The 17936-nt window shown below is 49.3% G+C and overlaps 5 protein-coding genes and 1 non-coding gene across 6 annotated transcripts; 4 read left to right on the forward strand and 2 right to left on the reverse strand.

Annotated features, from left to right (window-relative positions):
* Positions 1-939: 939 nt before the first annotated feature.
* Positions 940-2529, forward strand: CNBH3200 (hypothetical protein; the record flags this gene model as incomplete). Its single annotated transcript, XM_768775.1, has 7 exons — positions 940-981; positions 1141-1183; positions 1239-1592; positions 1647-1933; positions 1985-2087; positions 2136-2311; positions 2362-2529. The coding sequence occupies 7 exons, from the start codon at positions 940-942 to the stop codon at positions 2527-2529; spliced, it is 1173 nt and encodes a 390-aa protein (XP_773868.1).
* A 1445-nt stretch (positions 2530-3974) lies between these two features.
* On the forward strand, positions 3975-6996 carry CNBH3210 (hypothetical protein; the record flags this gene model as incomplete). Its single annotated transcript, XM_768776.1, has 7 exons — positions 3975-4166; positions 4207-4560; positions 4609-4868; positions 4914-5156; positions 5212-5447; positions 5506-5639; positions 5698-6996. 7 exons carry the CDS (start codon positions 3975-3977, stop codon positions 6994-6996), a joined length of 2718 nt encoding a protein of 905 aa, XP_773869.1.
* A 453-nt stretch (positions 6997-7449) lies between these two features.
* Positions 7450-7547, forward strand: CNBHt100. Its single transcript has 2 exons — positions 7450-7488; positions 7511-7547. It is a non-coding gene; the product is annotated as a tRNA-Asn (tRNA).
* A 979-nt stretch (positions 7548-8526) lies between these two features.
* CNBH3220 (hypothetical protein) lies at positions 8527-11864 on the reverse strand (the record flags this gene model as incomplete). Its single annotated transcript, XM_768777.1, has 3 exons — positions 8527-10516; positions 10571-10713; positions 10770-11864. The coding sequence occupies 3 exons, from the start codon at positions 11862-11864 to the stop codon at positions 8527-8529; spliced, it is 3228 nt and encodes a 1075-aa protein (XP_773870.1).
* A 153-nt stretch (positions 11865-12017) lies between these two features.
* On the forward strand, positions 12018-12596 carry CNBH3230 (hypothetical protein; the record flags this gene model as incomplete). Its single annotated transcript, XM_768778.1, has 1 exon — positions 12018-12596. The coding sequence occupies one exon, from the start codon at positions 12018-12020 to the stop codon at positions 12594-12596; it is 579 nt and encodes a 192-aa protein (XP_773871.1).
* A 426-nt stretch (positions 12597-13022) lies between these two features.
* CNBH3240 (hypothetical protein) lies at positions 13023-17677 on the reverse strand (the record flags this gene model as incomplete). Its single annotated transcript, XM_768779.1, has 10 exons — positions 13023-13196; positions 13267-14348; positions 14407-14691; positions 14823-14954; positions 15024-15350; positions 15398-15679; positions 15740-15971; positions 16036-16671; positions 16730-16835; positions 16896-17677. 10 exons carry the CDS (start codon positions 17675-17677, stop codon positions 13023-13025), a joined length of 4038 nt encoding a protein of 1345 aa, XP_773872.1.
* Positions 17678-17936: the final 259 nt, after the last annotated feature.

The raw sequence follows: 17936 nt of genomic DNA on the forward strand, positions 1-17936 counted from the left end.
TGGAATGCACCCTTTTGCGAATTGACCGAATATTGCGTTTTGAATCCAATGAGTCATGAAGACAGCGCCTTGCAAGGTTATTAGGGCTGAATTGTCATTCAGTATGGGCTGTGAGCTGATATATAATGGAACGGCTCGAATAACGGAGTCCTTTGGCGTTGTGCCGTCGAGCGTCCGACACCAAAGATTTGCGAATCGTCCAACCTTCCTCATAATAGCTTATTAAGTCTTACTCAACAAGTAATTCACGTTTCCGAATCAACAAGTTTCGCATGCCAGCCATGCTCAATCACTTAGGCCAGCCACTACAGCTGAATGACTGCATGCAAAATTGTGAGTCAATTGATTGATCCGTCTCTTGCTTTTTTCTTCTTTTTTGGGTATGTAACTACAACAAATATAATTGATTTTAGTAGTCTTTGCCGTATGAGAGGGAGTATAAACTGAAAGGAAGAAGAACGCCGGGAAAGGTCGAGAGAGTGAATGTGGGGAGGCCGGGGAGGACGAGGGAAGAGTCTAGTCATGTTATACAGAACATCCGTCATAGCAACTGTGTTCATAGCGCTTTCCTTTCATTATCTTTTTGACCTTTTTTCCCTAACGGCAACCTTCCCTACACTTTTCTTGGACAGAATCTTACATATGTTATCCTCTTATAACGATTATCCACTCACCAGGGCCACCGCGCACCTAGTCATGAATTAATCGGCCGCCGGGAGCCCGGGAGAATACTATATTACATAAGCCAAATGGCCGTGACTTTTGGAGTAAGGCGTGAAGATCTTTCATCCAGGCGCGTGTAACCGCGTGTAAGAATTCTCCATGCCTAACTCAGGGCATGGTGGTGGATTGAGGTGGTGACGTTTGAGGGCAGCCACCGCATCGCACATATCGACAATCGCGCTCACTATCGATACATATACAACGTAGCAAGAAGCAATGGACCCCTCACTCCCCCTTGTAGTTGATAACGGTACAGGTGTAAGTGTTCTGGTTCATCAAGCCTGGGCCTAGGAGCTGGCGTAAATGAGCTTGCCCTGGGGTTGAGCATTGGTGGTCGGTCAGAATGGGATAAGCGTCCGGCCGGGAATGATGAGCCGTTGTGCGTGGAATGGTAAGATGATGCTGACAGATATCTAGTTCGTCAAATGTGGCTGGGCCGGAAGTAACTTCCCCGATTATGGCAAGTCCGAGCACCGAAGAGAGATATATGGCCTGACTGACGTTTCTTTCTCCAGTCTTCCCATCTATCGTTGGCCGCCCCATCCTTCGAGCCGAGGAGCGTCTCGGTACTTCTCAACTGAAAGATATCATGATTGGTGACGAGGCTGCAGAGAATCGGTCTTACCTCCAAGTCACTCACCCTATGGAGCACGGTGTCGTTAAGAACTGGGAAGACATGCGACATCTTTGGGATTACACGTTCAATGAGAAGATGCATATGGACCCTCGAGGCAAGAAGATCTTGTTGACGGAGCCTCCAATGAACCCCAAGGCGAACAGGCAAAAGATGTGTGAGGTAATGTTTGAGGAGTATGGGTTTGGAGGTGTTTACGTTGCCATCCAGGCCGTCTTGACTTTGTATGCTCAGGGTGAGTAAGAATGTTACATGCTTTGATGTCTTCCTCGCTAAAGTGGTAAAATAGGTTTACAAACAGGTGTTGTTGTTGACTCTGGTGACGGTGTGACCCATATTGTGCCCGTGTACGACGGTTTCGCCCTACCACATTTGACGCGCCGTCTCGACGTGGCAGGTCGGGATGTGACTCGATATCTGATCAAGCTTTTGCTTATGCGAGGATACGCATTTGAGCGCACAGCAGACTTTGAGACTGTTAGAGGTATCAAGGAGGCTTTATGCTTTACGAGTTATGATCTGGAAATGGACAAGAAGTTGGCCGAGGAAACGACTGTCATGGTAGAGAACTATACCGTGAGTGAATCATTGAGTTCGAGGGAGTGTCCTAAGCTGATTCGATGATAGCTCCCTGATGGAAGAGTAATCAAAGTTGGTTCAGAGAGGTATGAAGCTCCGGAATGTATGTTCCAGCCTCATCTTGTGGATGTCGAGCAACCTGGCGTGGCTGGTAAGTCGCCGTTTATCATTTCCTTTATATTTTGCTAACGTGTCGCAGAGCTCCTCTTTAACACCATCCAACAAGCGGCTGTCGACACACGTACAGAACTTTACAAGCACATTGTACTTTCTGGTGGCTCATCCATGTACCCGGGTTTCCCCTCGCGTCTCGAAAAAGAGATGAAGCAATTGTACTTGACACGGGTGTTGGGTAATGACACTTCTCGTCTAAAGGTGTGTCCTTGGGTTTTACTTGTAGAATGGTGTCTAAAGATGTATCGCAGCACTTTAAGATCCGAATTGAAGATCCTCCTCGACGAAAACACATGGTGTTCCTGGGTGGTGCAGTGCTTGCCGATATTATGAAGGACAAGGACGCGTTCTGGGTAACCAAAGAGGAGTGGGAAGAGCAAGGAATCCGGGCATTGGACAAGCTCGGCCGTGGGGATTGATGAAAGAAAGACATTCTATATGGGTTGTACTACGGAATGAATTTGAATGGATGAAAAAGGGGCTGAGTGTGTATTGCTGCCAAGGTAAAATGGCAGCATCCTAAAGATGCGGAGAGCGGTCATAGCGTCCATGACCATGAAGAAGGTAATCATACGCATAATAACATTAATGACATGTCGGGGTGGACAATTAAACACGTGGACTATACCATCATCATAATAAGGCCACGTCCGCGCGTTGCTTTCGTTGTCGCGGATCCACGTGGCTTCTACCTTACTCATAGTCGTTGCCATGTGCGATCCACGTGTGTGCGACGCGAGTGAGCGACCGGCTCCGTATCCGTCACTGCTGTGGAGGCATAGGGAGGGAGTGAGCATGAACAGCGTGCGTGGTAATCTGCCAACCGCCAAGTCTCACTAATCACCACCGCTGCTCCCTTTATATATTCCATTCCCCGACCTTCGACTGTTTCATTTCGGCCGCCGAAGAGGGAACAGGGATGATTCCCGCAGATTCATTCCCCGACGATCCCCTCCAGCTTCCTCTCTTCAACTCCAACTCCCCGTACCACCAGCCCCACTCCCAGCTCCAGATGCCCGCCGCAAACAGCTACCTAGGGCGCAGTGCATCCCTCGGGAGGAAGAAGGATCCCTTCGCATACAGGAGCGACGATGTTGAGAGTGGCTTCGGAAACATGGACATCATCGATCCTGGACAGCAACAACCGCAGCAACCAGGCTGGGGAAGTTACGGTTATGCGCAGGCTGGGTACAGAGATTCAGTTGTTTCACCAAGAAGCGGTGGATATCAAAACATGGTTAATCAATCCTCTATGAATCCACTTCCTGTCCCATCCCACAACCTTTCGCGCCCGCCTCCAGCAGTGCCGGAGCACCCCTCGCCTACCACCAAAGCCGCGAACAACGCATACATTCCGGCACGTTCTTCCGATCCCGGTCCTTCTGTCACAGACAGATCCAATTCGTACTCCCACTCTGCGGGAACCTCTGCCATTGATCCATATCACCCAGGCGCAGCCGGTGCATCACAATGGACAGAATATCGCCGACCGTCGATAAAAAGCCGGATGCCATCATCAAGCTCATACGCTTCCAGGGGAAGTGACGGCTTGAGCCCGTTCATATCTCCTGGTACACTTGATACTAATGTAGGAGTGGGCAGTCCCGGTCACTCGCCGTTGCTCAACCCGAATGACATACCGCATGCCGGGTGGTCAAGCCCCAGTATGCCTCACATCCAACCTCCTTCTCCGAGAAATTATGCACCTCAGTCCACTGCAACCAGACCTCAGGCGTCGCCTGTAGGTGGGCGTCCTCCTCCAACGTCGTCGCGACCGTTAAGTATTGCTGCTTCTCAAACCCAGGGCCAAACTCTCTATCCAGCCAGCCAGCCGACAACGCCTCAGTCTAGGTACGATCCGAACATGCCACCTCCTCAGACTATACCATCCCGTTCCGGTGCAGGGTCAGCGGTCGACAGGAGAAGCTCAAGTGCAGTTAGCAAGAGGGAAGAAGAGTTTAGAGATATCAGAGGATTGGCTGACTTGCGGGCTGTGGTCAATGCGCTTCCTAATGGACGTCGAGCGGATCCTGATGCGCCAGGGAAATACTTGAGCGTGAGTCATAATTTGCTCTTGACATGCTGACTTGAGCTAGCCTCTTAAATGCCTTACATCATCTCTTCCCGAAACCTACACCCTCTGCAACCCTTCCTTCCGTTATGTCACGTCTGACAACCCTCGTCGTGTTCTTACGAAACCGAGTAAACCAGTGCATAACGATGGCGCGGATAATGAGGATTGGGATTACATTCTGTATGTGAACGATGTACTTGGTGGGGAAGATGGGAGGGATCGGTACTTGATTCTTGATGTGTTGGGACAGGGTACGTTTGGGCAGGTTGTCAAATGCCAGAATATGAGGACGCACGATTTGGTGGCGGTTAAAGTTGTCAAAAATAAACCTGCTTATTTGCAGCAGAGTAAGATGGAGGTGGCGATCCTTGAGCTAGTAAGTGTTCTATGTTTACTGAAATCGATTAGGCTAACTATTCAATAGCTGAACACTCAACACGACCCGCAAGATCGACATCACATTCTCCGCATGCACGATTCGTTTACTCACAAGCACCACCTTTGCCTGGTGTTTGAATGTCTCTCGTCGAATCTGTACGAACTTATCAAACAGAACCAATTCAAGGGGTTAAGTACTCAATTGGTCAAGGTGTTTACTCAGCAACTGTTGGATTGTCTGTCAGTGTTGAAGGACGCGAGGTTGATACACTGCGATTTGAAACCGGAAAACATTCTGCTTAAATCGTGCGTCTCTCTTCTCTAATACCATCATAAAGCTGACAAAACCAGGCTACAATCGCCACAAATTAAAGTAATCGACTTTGGCTCAGCATGCCATGAAATGCAAACCGTTTACACATATATTCAATCCCGATTTTATCGTTCGCCCGAAGTCCTGCTGGGTCTACCCTACTCGACCAGTATCGATATGTGGTCTTTGGGATGTATTGTTGTAGAGTTGTTTTTAGGGTTGCCGCTGTTCCCTGGAACGAGCGAGTATAATCAAATCAGTAGAATCGTGGATATGCTTGGGTATGTTTTCAATGCGGTTGAGAAGGAGAAGCGCTGATAATGAGGGATACTGTAGAAACCCACCAAGCCACCTTCTCGAAGTTGGTAAACAAACACACGAATTCTTCAACATCACTCCCGACGCCTATGGTCGGAACACCTACAAGCTCAAACCCATGCAGCAATACTCTATGGAACATAGGACGGACGAGCAGCCGTCTAAACAATATTTCAAGCAGACCAAGTTGAAGGATGTGATCATGGAATATCCTTATGCGAAAAAAAGTGCCAAGCAGAGTGATATCGATAAAGGTGAGTTTTCTCTTTGCTTTGATGAGTTGGACCTTGCCTGATGAGAAGAACAATGTAGAAATGGCAACGAGAAGAAGTTTTGTGGACTTTGCTGAGGGTTTGTTGAATATGGATCCGATCAAGAGGTGGTCTCCTCAGCAAGCATTGAAGCACCCGTTCATTACTGGCGAAAAATGGACTGGTCCATGGCAGGTAAGGCCGTCGCCTTGTTTGCACTTGTAGCTGGTACTGAGTATTGTTTTATTCGTAGCCTGACGCAACTACCACCGCCAAGAAACTCCCAGTGTCATCAGCCGAATCCTCTCCATCCACTTCGACCCCTTCCAAAAAGTACGGCGGCCTTGTCCAAAGTCCTCCCTCTTCGCGATCTCAACGTATCTATTCGGATGCCGCGGCTTATAATCAGCAACTTGCGCAGCATCAGTCATATACTGCTCAAGTGCAAGCACAGCAGAACGCTCAGAGAGCAGGGCCGTTCTCATCTGGTTACGATATAGCGCAGGCGCAGGCCCCAGCACATACACACGCTGCAGGCGGTGGTGGGGGAGGATCAGGATATGGACACCAAAGAGTCGTCAGTCAACAGATGCCTTCAACGGCATCGCATCATCATCATGCGCAACAGAGACAGCCTTCGGGCCAATGGGGTCAGCAGGTGGCTCCTCCATCGTCTGCGGGTTACCAACAGCGTGGTCCATCGGTCAACAATTCTGGTTCGCACGCTTCCCTCCGCCAACCTCCCAGTAATGTCCCCGTCATCTCCAACCCTCCTCCCAACTCGTATTACCCGGCTTCTCGTCATCGTGCAAATACGATCAACCAAATGGATGCTATCCCTCCTGCCCTCGCACGGCTGGTGCATTTCGGTGCTCAAGATCCGAACGGTTCTCGAAACTCGTTAACGCCAGTGTTGAACCGTGATGATGCGATTAGGGAATGGGAGAGGAGGCAGCAGGGTGGGCACAGTAAGCAGTCATCATTGCACAATGCTTCTTACCCACAACTGGAATATCTGCAAGAGCAGGCAGAGCTAGCGGCGATGCAGGGGCAGAATTGGATGATGCCCGGGCCATATCCTCCGCACCATGGGCGTGGACATGTTCACCGATCTTCACTTGGCGAACAATCTCACGGCCATGGGCACAGAACAAATCCTTCAGGGCAATACCAAATGCAGCCTCACATCGGTATCTCCCCATCGAACGATTATCGACCCCGACCCACAAGTGAGTACGACCCTCCATCGTCTACTTCATCCGCCAGAGGATACGGTTTACCCACATACCCTCCTCTTGCGGCGACGACGAGCCACCCCCCTGGCGGGAGTGTTAGCGGCGCAGTCGGGACTGGGCAGGGAGTGTTTGATGCGTTTGATGGACGCGACGGAGGAATGGGAATGTTATATACTCCTCTCCAGCCTAATCAAGCTTACGGGTACCAAGGGCATGCGGGGCAGCATGGGCAGGGGCATGCGACTCGAGCGAGTTATTCGGGACCGTATAGCTCGAGTAATCCGTTTGCAAACCAACCCAACAGCCCAAGGTATTAAGTGGGGTATAAATAAGTGAATGAAGGAGTAGCGTGAGAGATGCGGAGGGGAGGAAAATGTAGAATCAAGCATTTATTGACGGCGTACGAGATAGTTTAAGAAAAAAGGTTCACTTGGCATCGTCTAGTGAATACCTGACGAAACATGTTCCAGATATCTTTTTTTTTTACTTTTCCTTTTCTTTTTTTTTACGTCTGATAGTAGTAACGAAACTGTGGAATCTCACGAAAGAACGCTAGCTAGCCTAGTCGTCGCTACCTCATATATGCATGTGTTGAAGGAAAGCAAACCCCTCATGTTGCATATGTGCCTTGAGTTCACAATCTAATAATCAACATTTGAATAACCCCTGTGACAAAACTTACGAACAAAATATGAACAAATAATGGCTTCTGAAAACATCGGGATGTATACAGGTTGTGAGGATTGGTTTTTTTGCAGTTTGCAATCAATTGCCCCGTGGCTGAGTTGGTTACAGCGGTTGACTGTTAGTTAATAATTAATTATCACTAATAATCAGACGGTCGAGAGTTCGAGTCTCTCCGGGGCAGTTTTCTTTTTGCTCTTTTTGCCTCAACGATAGTCAACATCTTCGCTCGTCGTCTGCTGCTATCTTGTCTTCGCTGTCTTCTCAAACAATAATGACGCCTAAAACGACGACGAACTTGTATAAGATCCAGTCAATCATGGATCTATCATAAACACATTGTATTTGTTGACCCTTACTTATATTCAGTAGTATCCATGGTTATGCTTCTTATTCTGGCACTATCATTGCCTCTTCTAGTACTACTAGTGGCATCAGCCCCGTCACATCTCCAGTCACCCATCCGCTTTCAAACACATCAATCCTTTGAAACATTTTTCTGTAATTTCACCGTTCTTCATTCTCAGCAATGAGTGGGGTCAACTGCGAATTCATTCTTCGAGTTAACTTGCTTATTCGACATTCAAGTATACAAGGAAATGATGATGAGTATGAAGAGAAGATGAAACCTTTTCATTGATAAGATAAATGACAAGCTATCGAAGAATGGAGAATGGAACGCTAATGCGGCTGCCCTCATCAGAAAGTGTGACACATGGGAGAAAAGAGCTCCCTACATAGAGCCAGCGAATGTATGACTCCGCCACTATCATGCTTCACGAGTTCGGAAGAGACCATCTCAAACCATCCGGTATGTATCTTATTTACTCAAGGACGATGGCATCTTATCTATGCAGATGGTCAGTGTCTCGCCCTTATCTTGAATCGTCGCTGATTTGCTACATAATATCTCCATGGCTACGATACAACTGGCCAAGGCCACTCCCACTTTTGCAACCTCTTCATGGACCAGGCATGGCTTGACGTGGAGTATTATTTTGACATGAGGTTCCATTATTCCATTACATGAAGGAGTACGGTAGTTACCTCTCATCCTATCTTGGGGGAACAATGCATGTAACTGGTATGTAGTACATTGCTATCTTTAATGACAGATGCTTTTTACTGTACTCTATTCTTCTCCTGTTACATGATGTCATGAGTTATAAGCTATCAAAGAATGACAGATCCTGTGCCGACAGTCCCCCCTGTCCACTTCCCGTCCCTTGTCCCGGCGTTTGGGAAGGCTTCAGTGTAGCCCCACCCATCAAGCTAAAAACAGGAGCAGACGTAAAAGGAAGAGGTGGTGTGGGGCTCGGCGAAAGCGCATTGAGACCCCCCATTGTCCCCATCTCAGCCACAGTGGTTGTTTTAGAGCTTCCTAAGGAAGGCGTGGAAGGTTCGACACCCCCAAGCAAATCACCGCCTCGTTTAGCCGATCCTCCAGGGGGAGGAGGTATTAAGAATGGGAATCCTTTTGAACCGTTTGCTGATGAAGCTCTGGGAGGGGGTTCCAATTGTGGGGGTACAGGACTGGGAGGGGCGGGCCACCTCTTGCCTTTGGAGGCAGATGCGCCAGAGAGCAGATTGAGCGTATGAGAATGGTCAAATGACATGGAAGGTGGTCGAGAGTGAGATGAGGATGAAGAAGGTTGGCCTAATGGCAGACGAGGCTGAATGGGAGATTGAGATTTAGTGGAAGGTGTGGGAGCTAAAGAGGAAACGGGTGATGAAAAATCGCCAAAGTCATAAGAATTATCCTTTGCACTTGACGCCACCCCTCTGTTGCTTGTTGACCCAAAGTCACCGAAGTCGCCAAAGTCGTCATTCAGAGAGATGTGCTCAGTTGAAGGCTTTGGCACAGCTGGACTCTGAGGCTGGAACTTAAGAGGTACGGAAGACATTGCCACGTTCATAGCTGCTGAAGGTGGAGAAGAAAAAGATATCGCCGGTGTAGAATGTATTGAGGGAGTGATCGGAGAGTTATTCGTGGACGCCGATTGCCCCATCTGACCAGAGCTTGCACCAGAAGACATTAATCCTGCGAAATCATCCCAAGCCAGACCACTATCACTTTCACCTCGAACGGCCAAACCAGACCCTGTCGACGTAGGCGATAACATATTGGGCGTCCCACTTCCACTTCCACCTGGACTCCCAAAGTCCAACCCTCCCAACAGGTCCATATCATTCGGCTGAGGTGCAGAAGGTGCCTTCATCCTGGCAATAAACCTTCCGCTTGTTGATCTTCCCGCACCACTTAGCGTTGACGCTGTCGGTTCCTGTGAGACTTTTGGTGGTGGAGCAAGAGGTTTTGGTAGATCCGTAACCTTGGAACTTAACAAGTTCTCTAGACTCGCTATAGGCTCATTTGCGCCGGGCTCCAGCGATAATAGGTCTGCCACCCCTTTGCCTTGAGGCTGCTCAGGCACACCAGGGATATCTGAGAGGAATGAAAAGTCCGAAGCGGACAGCTCAAAGTCCTTCGCGTCAACGTCAGGTGTAGATGTGGAGGTAGAAGGTTGTTGGGAAGGTCGACGGGAAAGACGGCCGAAAAATCGCGAAACGGCTGATGGTGGGGGGGCTGTTGCATGTTTGGCAGGAGGAAGAGGTTGGGCTTCAGTTATGGGGTTCTGATGTATTGATGACGCGGGAGACGTGGAACGGGAAGGAACAGAGACTGAGGCAGCGTGAGAGGCGGGAATGGAAGGTGGTTTTGCATCTGATGATGGACCGGATTGAGTGGTATCACCAGTTGCAGTCCGTGTCATAGGTTTGACCTCTAATATGCCACCTCCAGAAGTGGTAAGTTGCCTTTCAGATGCCGGTCTCCTTCCCCATAATGACCATCTACTCTTGTTCCCTTCTTCCTTGCCCTCAGACCGACCATCACCCTGGTTCTCTGGCTCGCCCAATCTCGATCGACTGGACCACGATGCGTCACCGTTGGAAGTCAGTGACAAGCTTAGTGGATCGACACGTTTAGGACGTCGAACGGAACGGGCGGCTGCGGAAAGTAGAGAAGAGGAAGGGTCGAGATTAGGGCGTTGCAGAGAATAATCGAAACGCTCGTGGGTTACAAGTGAAGAAAGGACGGGTGGATATGTGTTTATCTCGGGAGGAATGGTGGAGAGTGATCTGAAACTTTCAACGCTTTTGACATGTCAGCTATTGTTGTTGTTACGGGTAACCAGAAACCAGACTCACGCATCCTCAAATACCTTATTGATCGTCTGCTCATACTGGAGCTCTTCCGCTCCGGTCATCTTTTCGAGTCCCACCCCTCCAGCCATTACGCTTTCCGCTACTTTGGTCCATAAACCTTTAAGTTCTTCCATCTTCTCTCGTGGCTACCGCAGACATTAAAATTAGCATTAAATTCATAATGTCAATGGAGTATACCCACAGCTCGCTCTTCTTGGATCTTAATCCTTCTCTGAGCTTCTTCCCAATCATCATCTCCCTTCGGCTTCGTCGCTGAGGACGTTCCTAAACCGAGTCCTACAGCAGGAGCCCCCCAGGCGACCTCTTCATCATCCACTTTCGATTCTCTCTCTTCAGGCACCTCCTCTATGGAGTGCACACCAGAGGCAGACCTAGTCAAGGATGTGTCCCAATCATCATTGCCCCACACATCATTATCGCTCTCCTTTATATTACTTCCCCATGGATCGCTGCTGCTTGCTGCCGGGGCTGCAAAGTCTGAGAACCCGCCAAACTCTTCTCCAAATGAAGGTGATTTTGGTAATGTCGGAGTAGGGAGTTCTTCCACAGATGAGCTTCCTAACCCCCCCAATGATTTGCTAAGGGGACTGTAGCTAATTGGCGTTTGCAGACCGCTAGCTTGAGGCGATACTGGCGGACCTATTGATGATTCAGTTGAGATGATGGAAGTTGGCTCGTTGACCGCAAGATTGCCTGCTATTTCTTCTGAAGATGGTGTCGACAGAAGTGCGGCCGGATCATTGCCCCATATAGCTCCATGGTCTCCTTCGGGTCCCACTCTTGAGCTGATAGCTGTCTCTTCTCCGGGCAATGACGGCCTTGGAAGCGTGTATGTTATCGCCGCAGTGGATGCAGATAGCTCGGGTATTTCCGGTAAGGGATTGGAAGCAGCAAGATCTACTGCTGACTTTGAAGAAGCCTTTGGGGAGCCTGGCAGAGGTACCGGTGAAGCTGGTGCTGGGTCACCTCCCCATACAGCCCCAGGATCTGGGTCAGCTTCTACTTTCGATCTGATAGGGCTAGTAGGTAACGTTGGAAGCGATAGTGTTGCAGCTTCAGACTCTGCACCCCAAGCATTTTCCACCACGTCAGACAATCCTAACGCCTTTCCTCCTGTGGGACTCTTTGTCTTGTCCTTGTCTTCGAACGTAGCGGTCCTTGGACCGGCTGGCGTAGGAGGAGCTCCCCATGGGTTGCTCGGGAGTATCGTTGTCTCCGGCTTTGCGGATGGTTTAGCTGGAGTCGACCATGTTGGGGTTGCCCACGGGTCTTCCATGATTGGGTTGTAGAGATGAGTTGAAAAGCAAGAACGAATAACTTTAAGGTTCCGAACACGACATCAGATCGATCGGGAACCGACGTCGACGCGAGCCGTCTGCAACACGCATTTTCTCTTTCCATCGTATGTAACTGCCCTAGCAACAACAAAATGCCCTTTCCATCCCCACATCTAGAGCGAACACGCTCTCACTCATCCTCGCTATCCATTGCCCGGTCTCCAAACGTACTAGCATCCGCTCCCTTCCTTCCGCCGATTTCCCCTATCTCTCCGCACGATCTCGATCAGCCAAACCCAATTGAGAGTCACCATCCATTCGCCCAAAACTGGCGATCAAACATATTAGGACGTTCTGTATCCGCATCAGGTAACGGGAGATTAGAAGCTATACCGAGTGTGGAAGACTTGTCGGCTCCGACAACGGCAGATGCGTTGTTGGATACCGAAGACAAGACTGGAAATTATGCGGAAGATGATTATGACGGAAGCGCATCCACACCTCTCCTTAAGCCCCACGTTCATTCGTCCGATGCAGGCGGGTCTGTATTTGAGAGATTATCAATGGACCTCAATGGCATTGAAAGGTTAGAAGGTCCATCGTTCGAGTATACTGGCCCGTTCCAACCTCCAGATTCGAAAGAGTTATTGGGAATCATCCTCAGTTTTGTAGGTGTCCTCGTTCTGGCTGTAGCTGCCGGGCTGGCAACGATTTTCGACTGGGTGTTATAAAATCGGTTTTGGTACCCATATGTGCCAAATGGAAATTTTAGGTCGGACCTTCCCACAGTGAGTCCATCTACTCAGCCATATCCTGCAGTAGTAATGACCATTTTGTATAGTACCCTAGACGCTCTCCCATTTGAAGCTTATAGTATTACCAAGCTTTCTCAAGGCTTCCCACACTTTGAGGAAGGCAGCCTGTCGCGAAAAGCCAATATACCTCAAGATAATCTAGTACTTCATATCGTCGGGAAGGAAGCAACTGTCCCAATCTCTGCTGGTGACGCGCATTGCCATCCATCCCCTGATCGAAGCCTGACATGGCCTGCCAAGACCATTGGTATGTCGTACAGAATTGCAAACTGGTCTATCCCATGCAAAAATACTGACAGAAACCTAATGCAATCTATGCACAATTATTCGCTACAAGCAATTTTACAATTTCGACAGGCCCTCTTTTTCCACCTCAAGATCTGCGCCCCTCCTTCGCCCATACCCCTCATGCACACTTGAACTACCGTGGTTCGTAGCGTTATGCATTGTAGCGCTCAGTTTATCTTTGACGAATTTCCCTGTACGAGCAATTTTGAGTTGAAACAGGCCCTTGTGCTACGATCAAGTGGCAGATTAGTTTGAAAGATGACACTTTTACGAGTGATTACAGGAGAAATGAACATACTCGTTTATGCAAGGCGTGTGAATGTGCTTTTCTCGGTGACATATCTTCCACGATATCATCCTGAAGATCTGCAAACTCGTGCTCCCCAGTATTTTCGCCCTCTCCGTTCTCACTATCGCTCTCGTTGCCCTCATCACCCAATTCGTGCACGATATAATGTTCATCACGGGCCGATTCCCACGCTTCAAAAACCTTTGCGAATCTTAGATCGTGCTTTGCAAGCTTTCGGTGGATGGCGCTGATTCCAGGGGCGAGCACCCAGCTGACGTCAATGTATCCTATAAGACGATGTTGCCCTGACGAAGAGCGAGAGGACGAAGCGATAGACCGGGAAGATCGCTTGGACGTACTTGTTTTTACACGAGCAAGGGCAAGGGAGTTGGGATGTGAGTTGAGACGCGGGCTCTGGTCTACATCAGTCAAATCGGACGTGTTCAACAATTCCCCTGAATCTTCATCAAGAGGTGTATCCGCCGCTCCATCGAAGTCCAAATCCCAATCACTTGCCTCGCCTTTGACTCCCTCCCAAACAGCAACACGTCTTGAACCTTCACCGTCAGGCACATCATTCAGCCTCACCACACCTACACCCAAGAGTTTCATCTTCCCGAGTACTCGTCGTTTCGATTTACTGGATTGAACAGACATGTGGATAGCGCAAGAATGACGGTACATAATTGCCAAAGCAGGATGGGTTGAAGGCGGGAAAGTGTATTGTTCAGTTGAAGAAGGTGGAGTGGGAAAGCGAGAGGAGGATGGTGAAGCAGCAGGGGCGGCGCTGCTATTTCCGCTTTCCCCGCTGACAAGCCGGACTTTGCGTGTATCGCTGTCTGTTCTTATGACGACCCGTAAATCGTCATGCCTGTCGTCCATGGGAGTGAAAACCAAACTTTTGATCTGTACAGTCCCCACTTCATACCCCGATATTCCTCGCGGAATATACATCTCGAGGGATTTCCAAAGCAGCGAAAGACGAATACGACCCCAGCCAAGGCCAGCGGTGAGAGGGAACCAACGGGTAATTTGGGAGGTATTTTTCAAAATGTCATACAGGTTAATTTCAACTAGGCCAAGGATGGGATCTTGTGTGCAAGATTGATCAGTTCACCACCACGACGCTGATCGACACAAATGACTCACCATGTTCCCTATCCCTCGCATCCCTGACAACAAAAACAACCTTGCCCTTTGTCCAATCCCTCACAAACCTCTCACTTACTGCATTATAATAAGGCATCGGTGTGACCTCTTTCGTCCTTGTCTTATATACCAACTTATCGTTCAAATGCACTTCACAGTAGGCTGATGGCGGATCACTATTTTCGTTAGGATTGCGGTCTGTGACATGGCCGAGTGCTGGAGGACCGCCAGCAGGGCGGCGAGGTTGGGTTGCGTATGTACCTGCGGTGGATTCGACTTCGAGATCTATGTACATGTATTAGCTGGCTGCAAATTGATGGAAGAAGCTTTTACACTTGGGGCTTACCAAGACATTGATGGATATGAAACTAAACTCTGTTAGTTTTCCAAAGCGTCCTCAGAGACCACCAAATAACTTACCTGCAGTATTCCACTCAGCCTCTCCTCACTAGCACCCACCTCTGCTTCCCACACCTCCCTGTCTTTCTTCCCACCTAACCACGCTTTTGCCTCTGTTCTTCTTTTGATTCTCTCCGACTCCCATTCATCTTGTCCCGGCACCATATCCTTCATCCATCTTATCCACCACGGCTCTGCGGCATCCTTTGGCGGCTCACACTTCTCCCTCTCCCTCTGCATCTGGGCGAGACGCTCCTTTGTCTCTTCGGGTGACATTTGCCATACAGGGCAAAACTCTACTGACCACTCCAAGGTACCTGACGTGTTCTTGGCTGCTCGATCAGCGGCGAAATGGTCGACTCGGTGCGTCATGCCTTGACGGCAAGAGTCGATGAGCTCGGCGAGATCGAGTAGGACCACGCCGAGAGTGTCGTCAGCTGAGAAGCGGTCAGAGTCGTTGGCACAGATTCGGAAACTTTCGCCGACTTCAATCGCATCTGCCGCTACCATAACTTCATTCATCCCATCGTCAGCCAAAGTGCAAACTATCAAAAGAAGAAATAACTTTTTAAAACAAAGAAGGCATGCTTACTAAAACATTCCTCTTCCCAAACAGGATTCATCGACCGTCCAATCGTCCGTGTACTGAACACAGGCTTCTTGGCCTTTTCGAACCCTACCTCCAAATAGGGATCACAGCTACCCACAGTATCTGCCTTTGGCAAATCACGAGCCCCGTGGAAAATGATGTGCAGTACACCGATATGTTCGGTCCGATTCGACGACTCGGCACCGAGCAGGAGACGATCGATGTCCATTGTGTATGATTGAGGGTGTAGGAAAGAGGAAAGGACGGATTTGAAAGAAGCTTTGACTTGAGACGACAGTGTTAGATCGGAAAGTATTGCTGTGATTGAAAAAATATGGCGCTTACCGTAAGGTTTCATAAGTGGCAGATCCATAGCGTTAAAAGCCCCCTTCTTCAAAGGGTTCGCAGAGATATCATATTCCGGCATACTGGGTAATGTGAATGTACCTGTTGTGATGAATGGTGGCGTCGGGGATAACAACAACCTCAAATTGACCACACCCTTAACGTAGAGCACATCAATGTAGACCGGTATCTCTGCCTTGCCCAAACCTTTTACCCCGATCCCAATATAAGCCTGAAAATCAATCAGCCCCTGTACACCTCCGGTTCCCGACTTTTGTACCAGAGAGAGGACTCACAAGGCAATGTAGCCCTCTTCCTTTTCGCGTAGCCTCCGCTCCTCTCTTATATTCAAATCCCACTTGATAATTCACATACTGCCCCGAGTCAGGATCCTCTTCATCAATTTCTTCATCCCATCCTCCATGTATCCTCGGTCCATCAAACTTATCCGCTTTATCCTCCAAACAATCTCCCGATCGAGTTTGGGGTTGATGTTGTTGGGTTGTATTTGTCTCTGGGCTTTGACCGGTTTTGGAATGATCGGTGGAAAGATTGCTAGGTGTGCGATGTGTGATTTTGTGTAAGAGCCGATCCCTTTTCTGGCGCTTCTGGACTTCGTCCTGAACCTGGGGATCACTGCCAGAGTATTCCGGAGTTGATTGGGTAGGAGGGGGTTTACCGTTATTGATCAAGTTGGATGAGCTGGTAGAAGGAGTTTGGCGGCTGTGTCGTGCTCTCTTGAGGGGTTCAGCACCAGGGGATGCGGGGGCTTTTTCTGCGGACGATGAGTGGGTTTTGTCGCCTGTTTTTTGGTCTGATTTTGTGACAGATGAGGACAGGGAGGCGAACCATTCCTTGTCCGACATTGGTCGGAGCGAGGTGAGCACAAGAGGTTGAGAGCCTAGGGCAGGGGATGTAAGGCGGACACTTGTCTTGAGATTCATTATTCGTCAGTTGTGGTATCGATTTAGCAGAAAAAAAGCAACCTACAACGATGGGCGGTACTTCCTCAACGAGAGCATCTTCAAGCAGATCAACAAACGGAGTCAACACGTCCGTCGAGATCAGTGGGAACAGAGCATAGAGTGCATGGTTTCTATGTCTGTCAGCTTTTCCTTTTTTCTTCTTTCACGAAGGCGAGGTACACATAACTCACACCCAGCTAACAGCTTCCACACCATCTCCAGTCTGCATAATCTTCTCCTTCTGCTCCTGAATACTCGCATCATGGGTGGGAGGGGGTAAGGACCCATCCAGCTGGGATAGTAAACGATAGCCCCCAAAGGCTGCCACCATAAGCCATGTTAGGGGTAATCCGCAGTGCGCGAGAAGGACCAAGATGGTGGTGAAAATGGCCCATTCGGTACCTGACATTGCGGGTAGATCTTTAAGGCCAGAGGAAAGTGCTTTCTTTAATAAAGACAGTGCTAGAGGGATATGTGAACTGTTTCGACTTGACGGAGCCGCTGCGGGCGGCATGCCTGTGTTAGGCGAGAATAACGAAGCGTTCGTTGATGAAGCCTGCCCTTCGTTGATGGGATCGTTATTGAGGATATCATTGCCAGCAGCTGCTTTTGGCCCTGCATCACGGTTTCCAGCCCCATTGACTGTTAAATCTCCGTTCGACGCGTTGGACAACCTTTGACTCGCTTGCTCGAGAACATTTGAAGCGTTTGGTTCTTCATCAGGGCTAGCGGGGGTGATAGCCACTTGAACACGTGGAACCTCTTCGAATAGTTGTGGAGTACCTTCTGAAGCTGTTGCCACAGATTCGCCTATGAGTATAGGTGGGGGCGGAGATTCCCGGCTGACACTACCTGCTGTTGTCGGTCGAGGAGGCAAGGGAGGCGGTGTGGTCAGTGCAGACGCTGGGGTTATAGTAATGGCTTGTGGGAGTGGTGATGGTTTTCGAGGAGGTAGGCGTGGCGGTTGGGACATTTTTTCGGTGGCAAAGCATCTGGAGGGGTTGGAATTGAAAAGTCAACTGGTCAGCTTCGTTTTATGCAAAGATCGAGATGCGATGACGAGATGACGGAGGCCGGGAAAGGGCGCAGCTGTTAACAACGATCGGATCAGGCACAGGCTTATCTCCATATATCTCTAACCAAAACGGGATTATAACACACGATGCAGATGACGATGGGATGTATGAAATGCAGAGAATAAGTTCCGCATGGCTCAAAACATGCATGCATGC

This window comes from Cryptococcus neoformans, chromosome 8, assembly GCF_000149385.1.
Source record: "Cryptococcus neoformans var. neoformans B-3501A chromosome 8, whole genome shotgun sequence".
Lineage (NCBI taxonomy): Eukaryota > Fungi > Basidiomycota > Tremellomycetes > Tremellales > Cryptococcaceae > Cryptococcus > Cryptococcus deneoformans.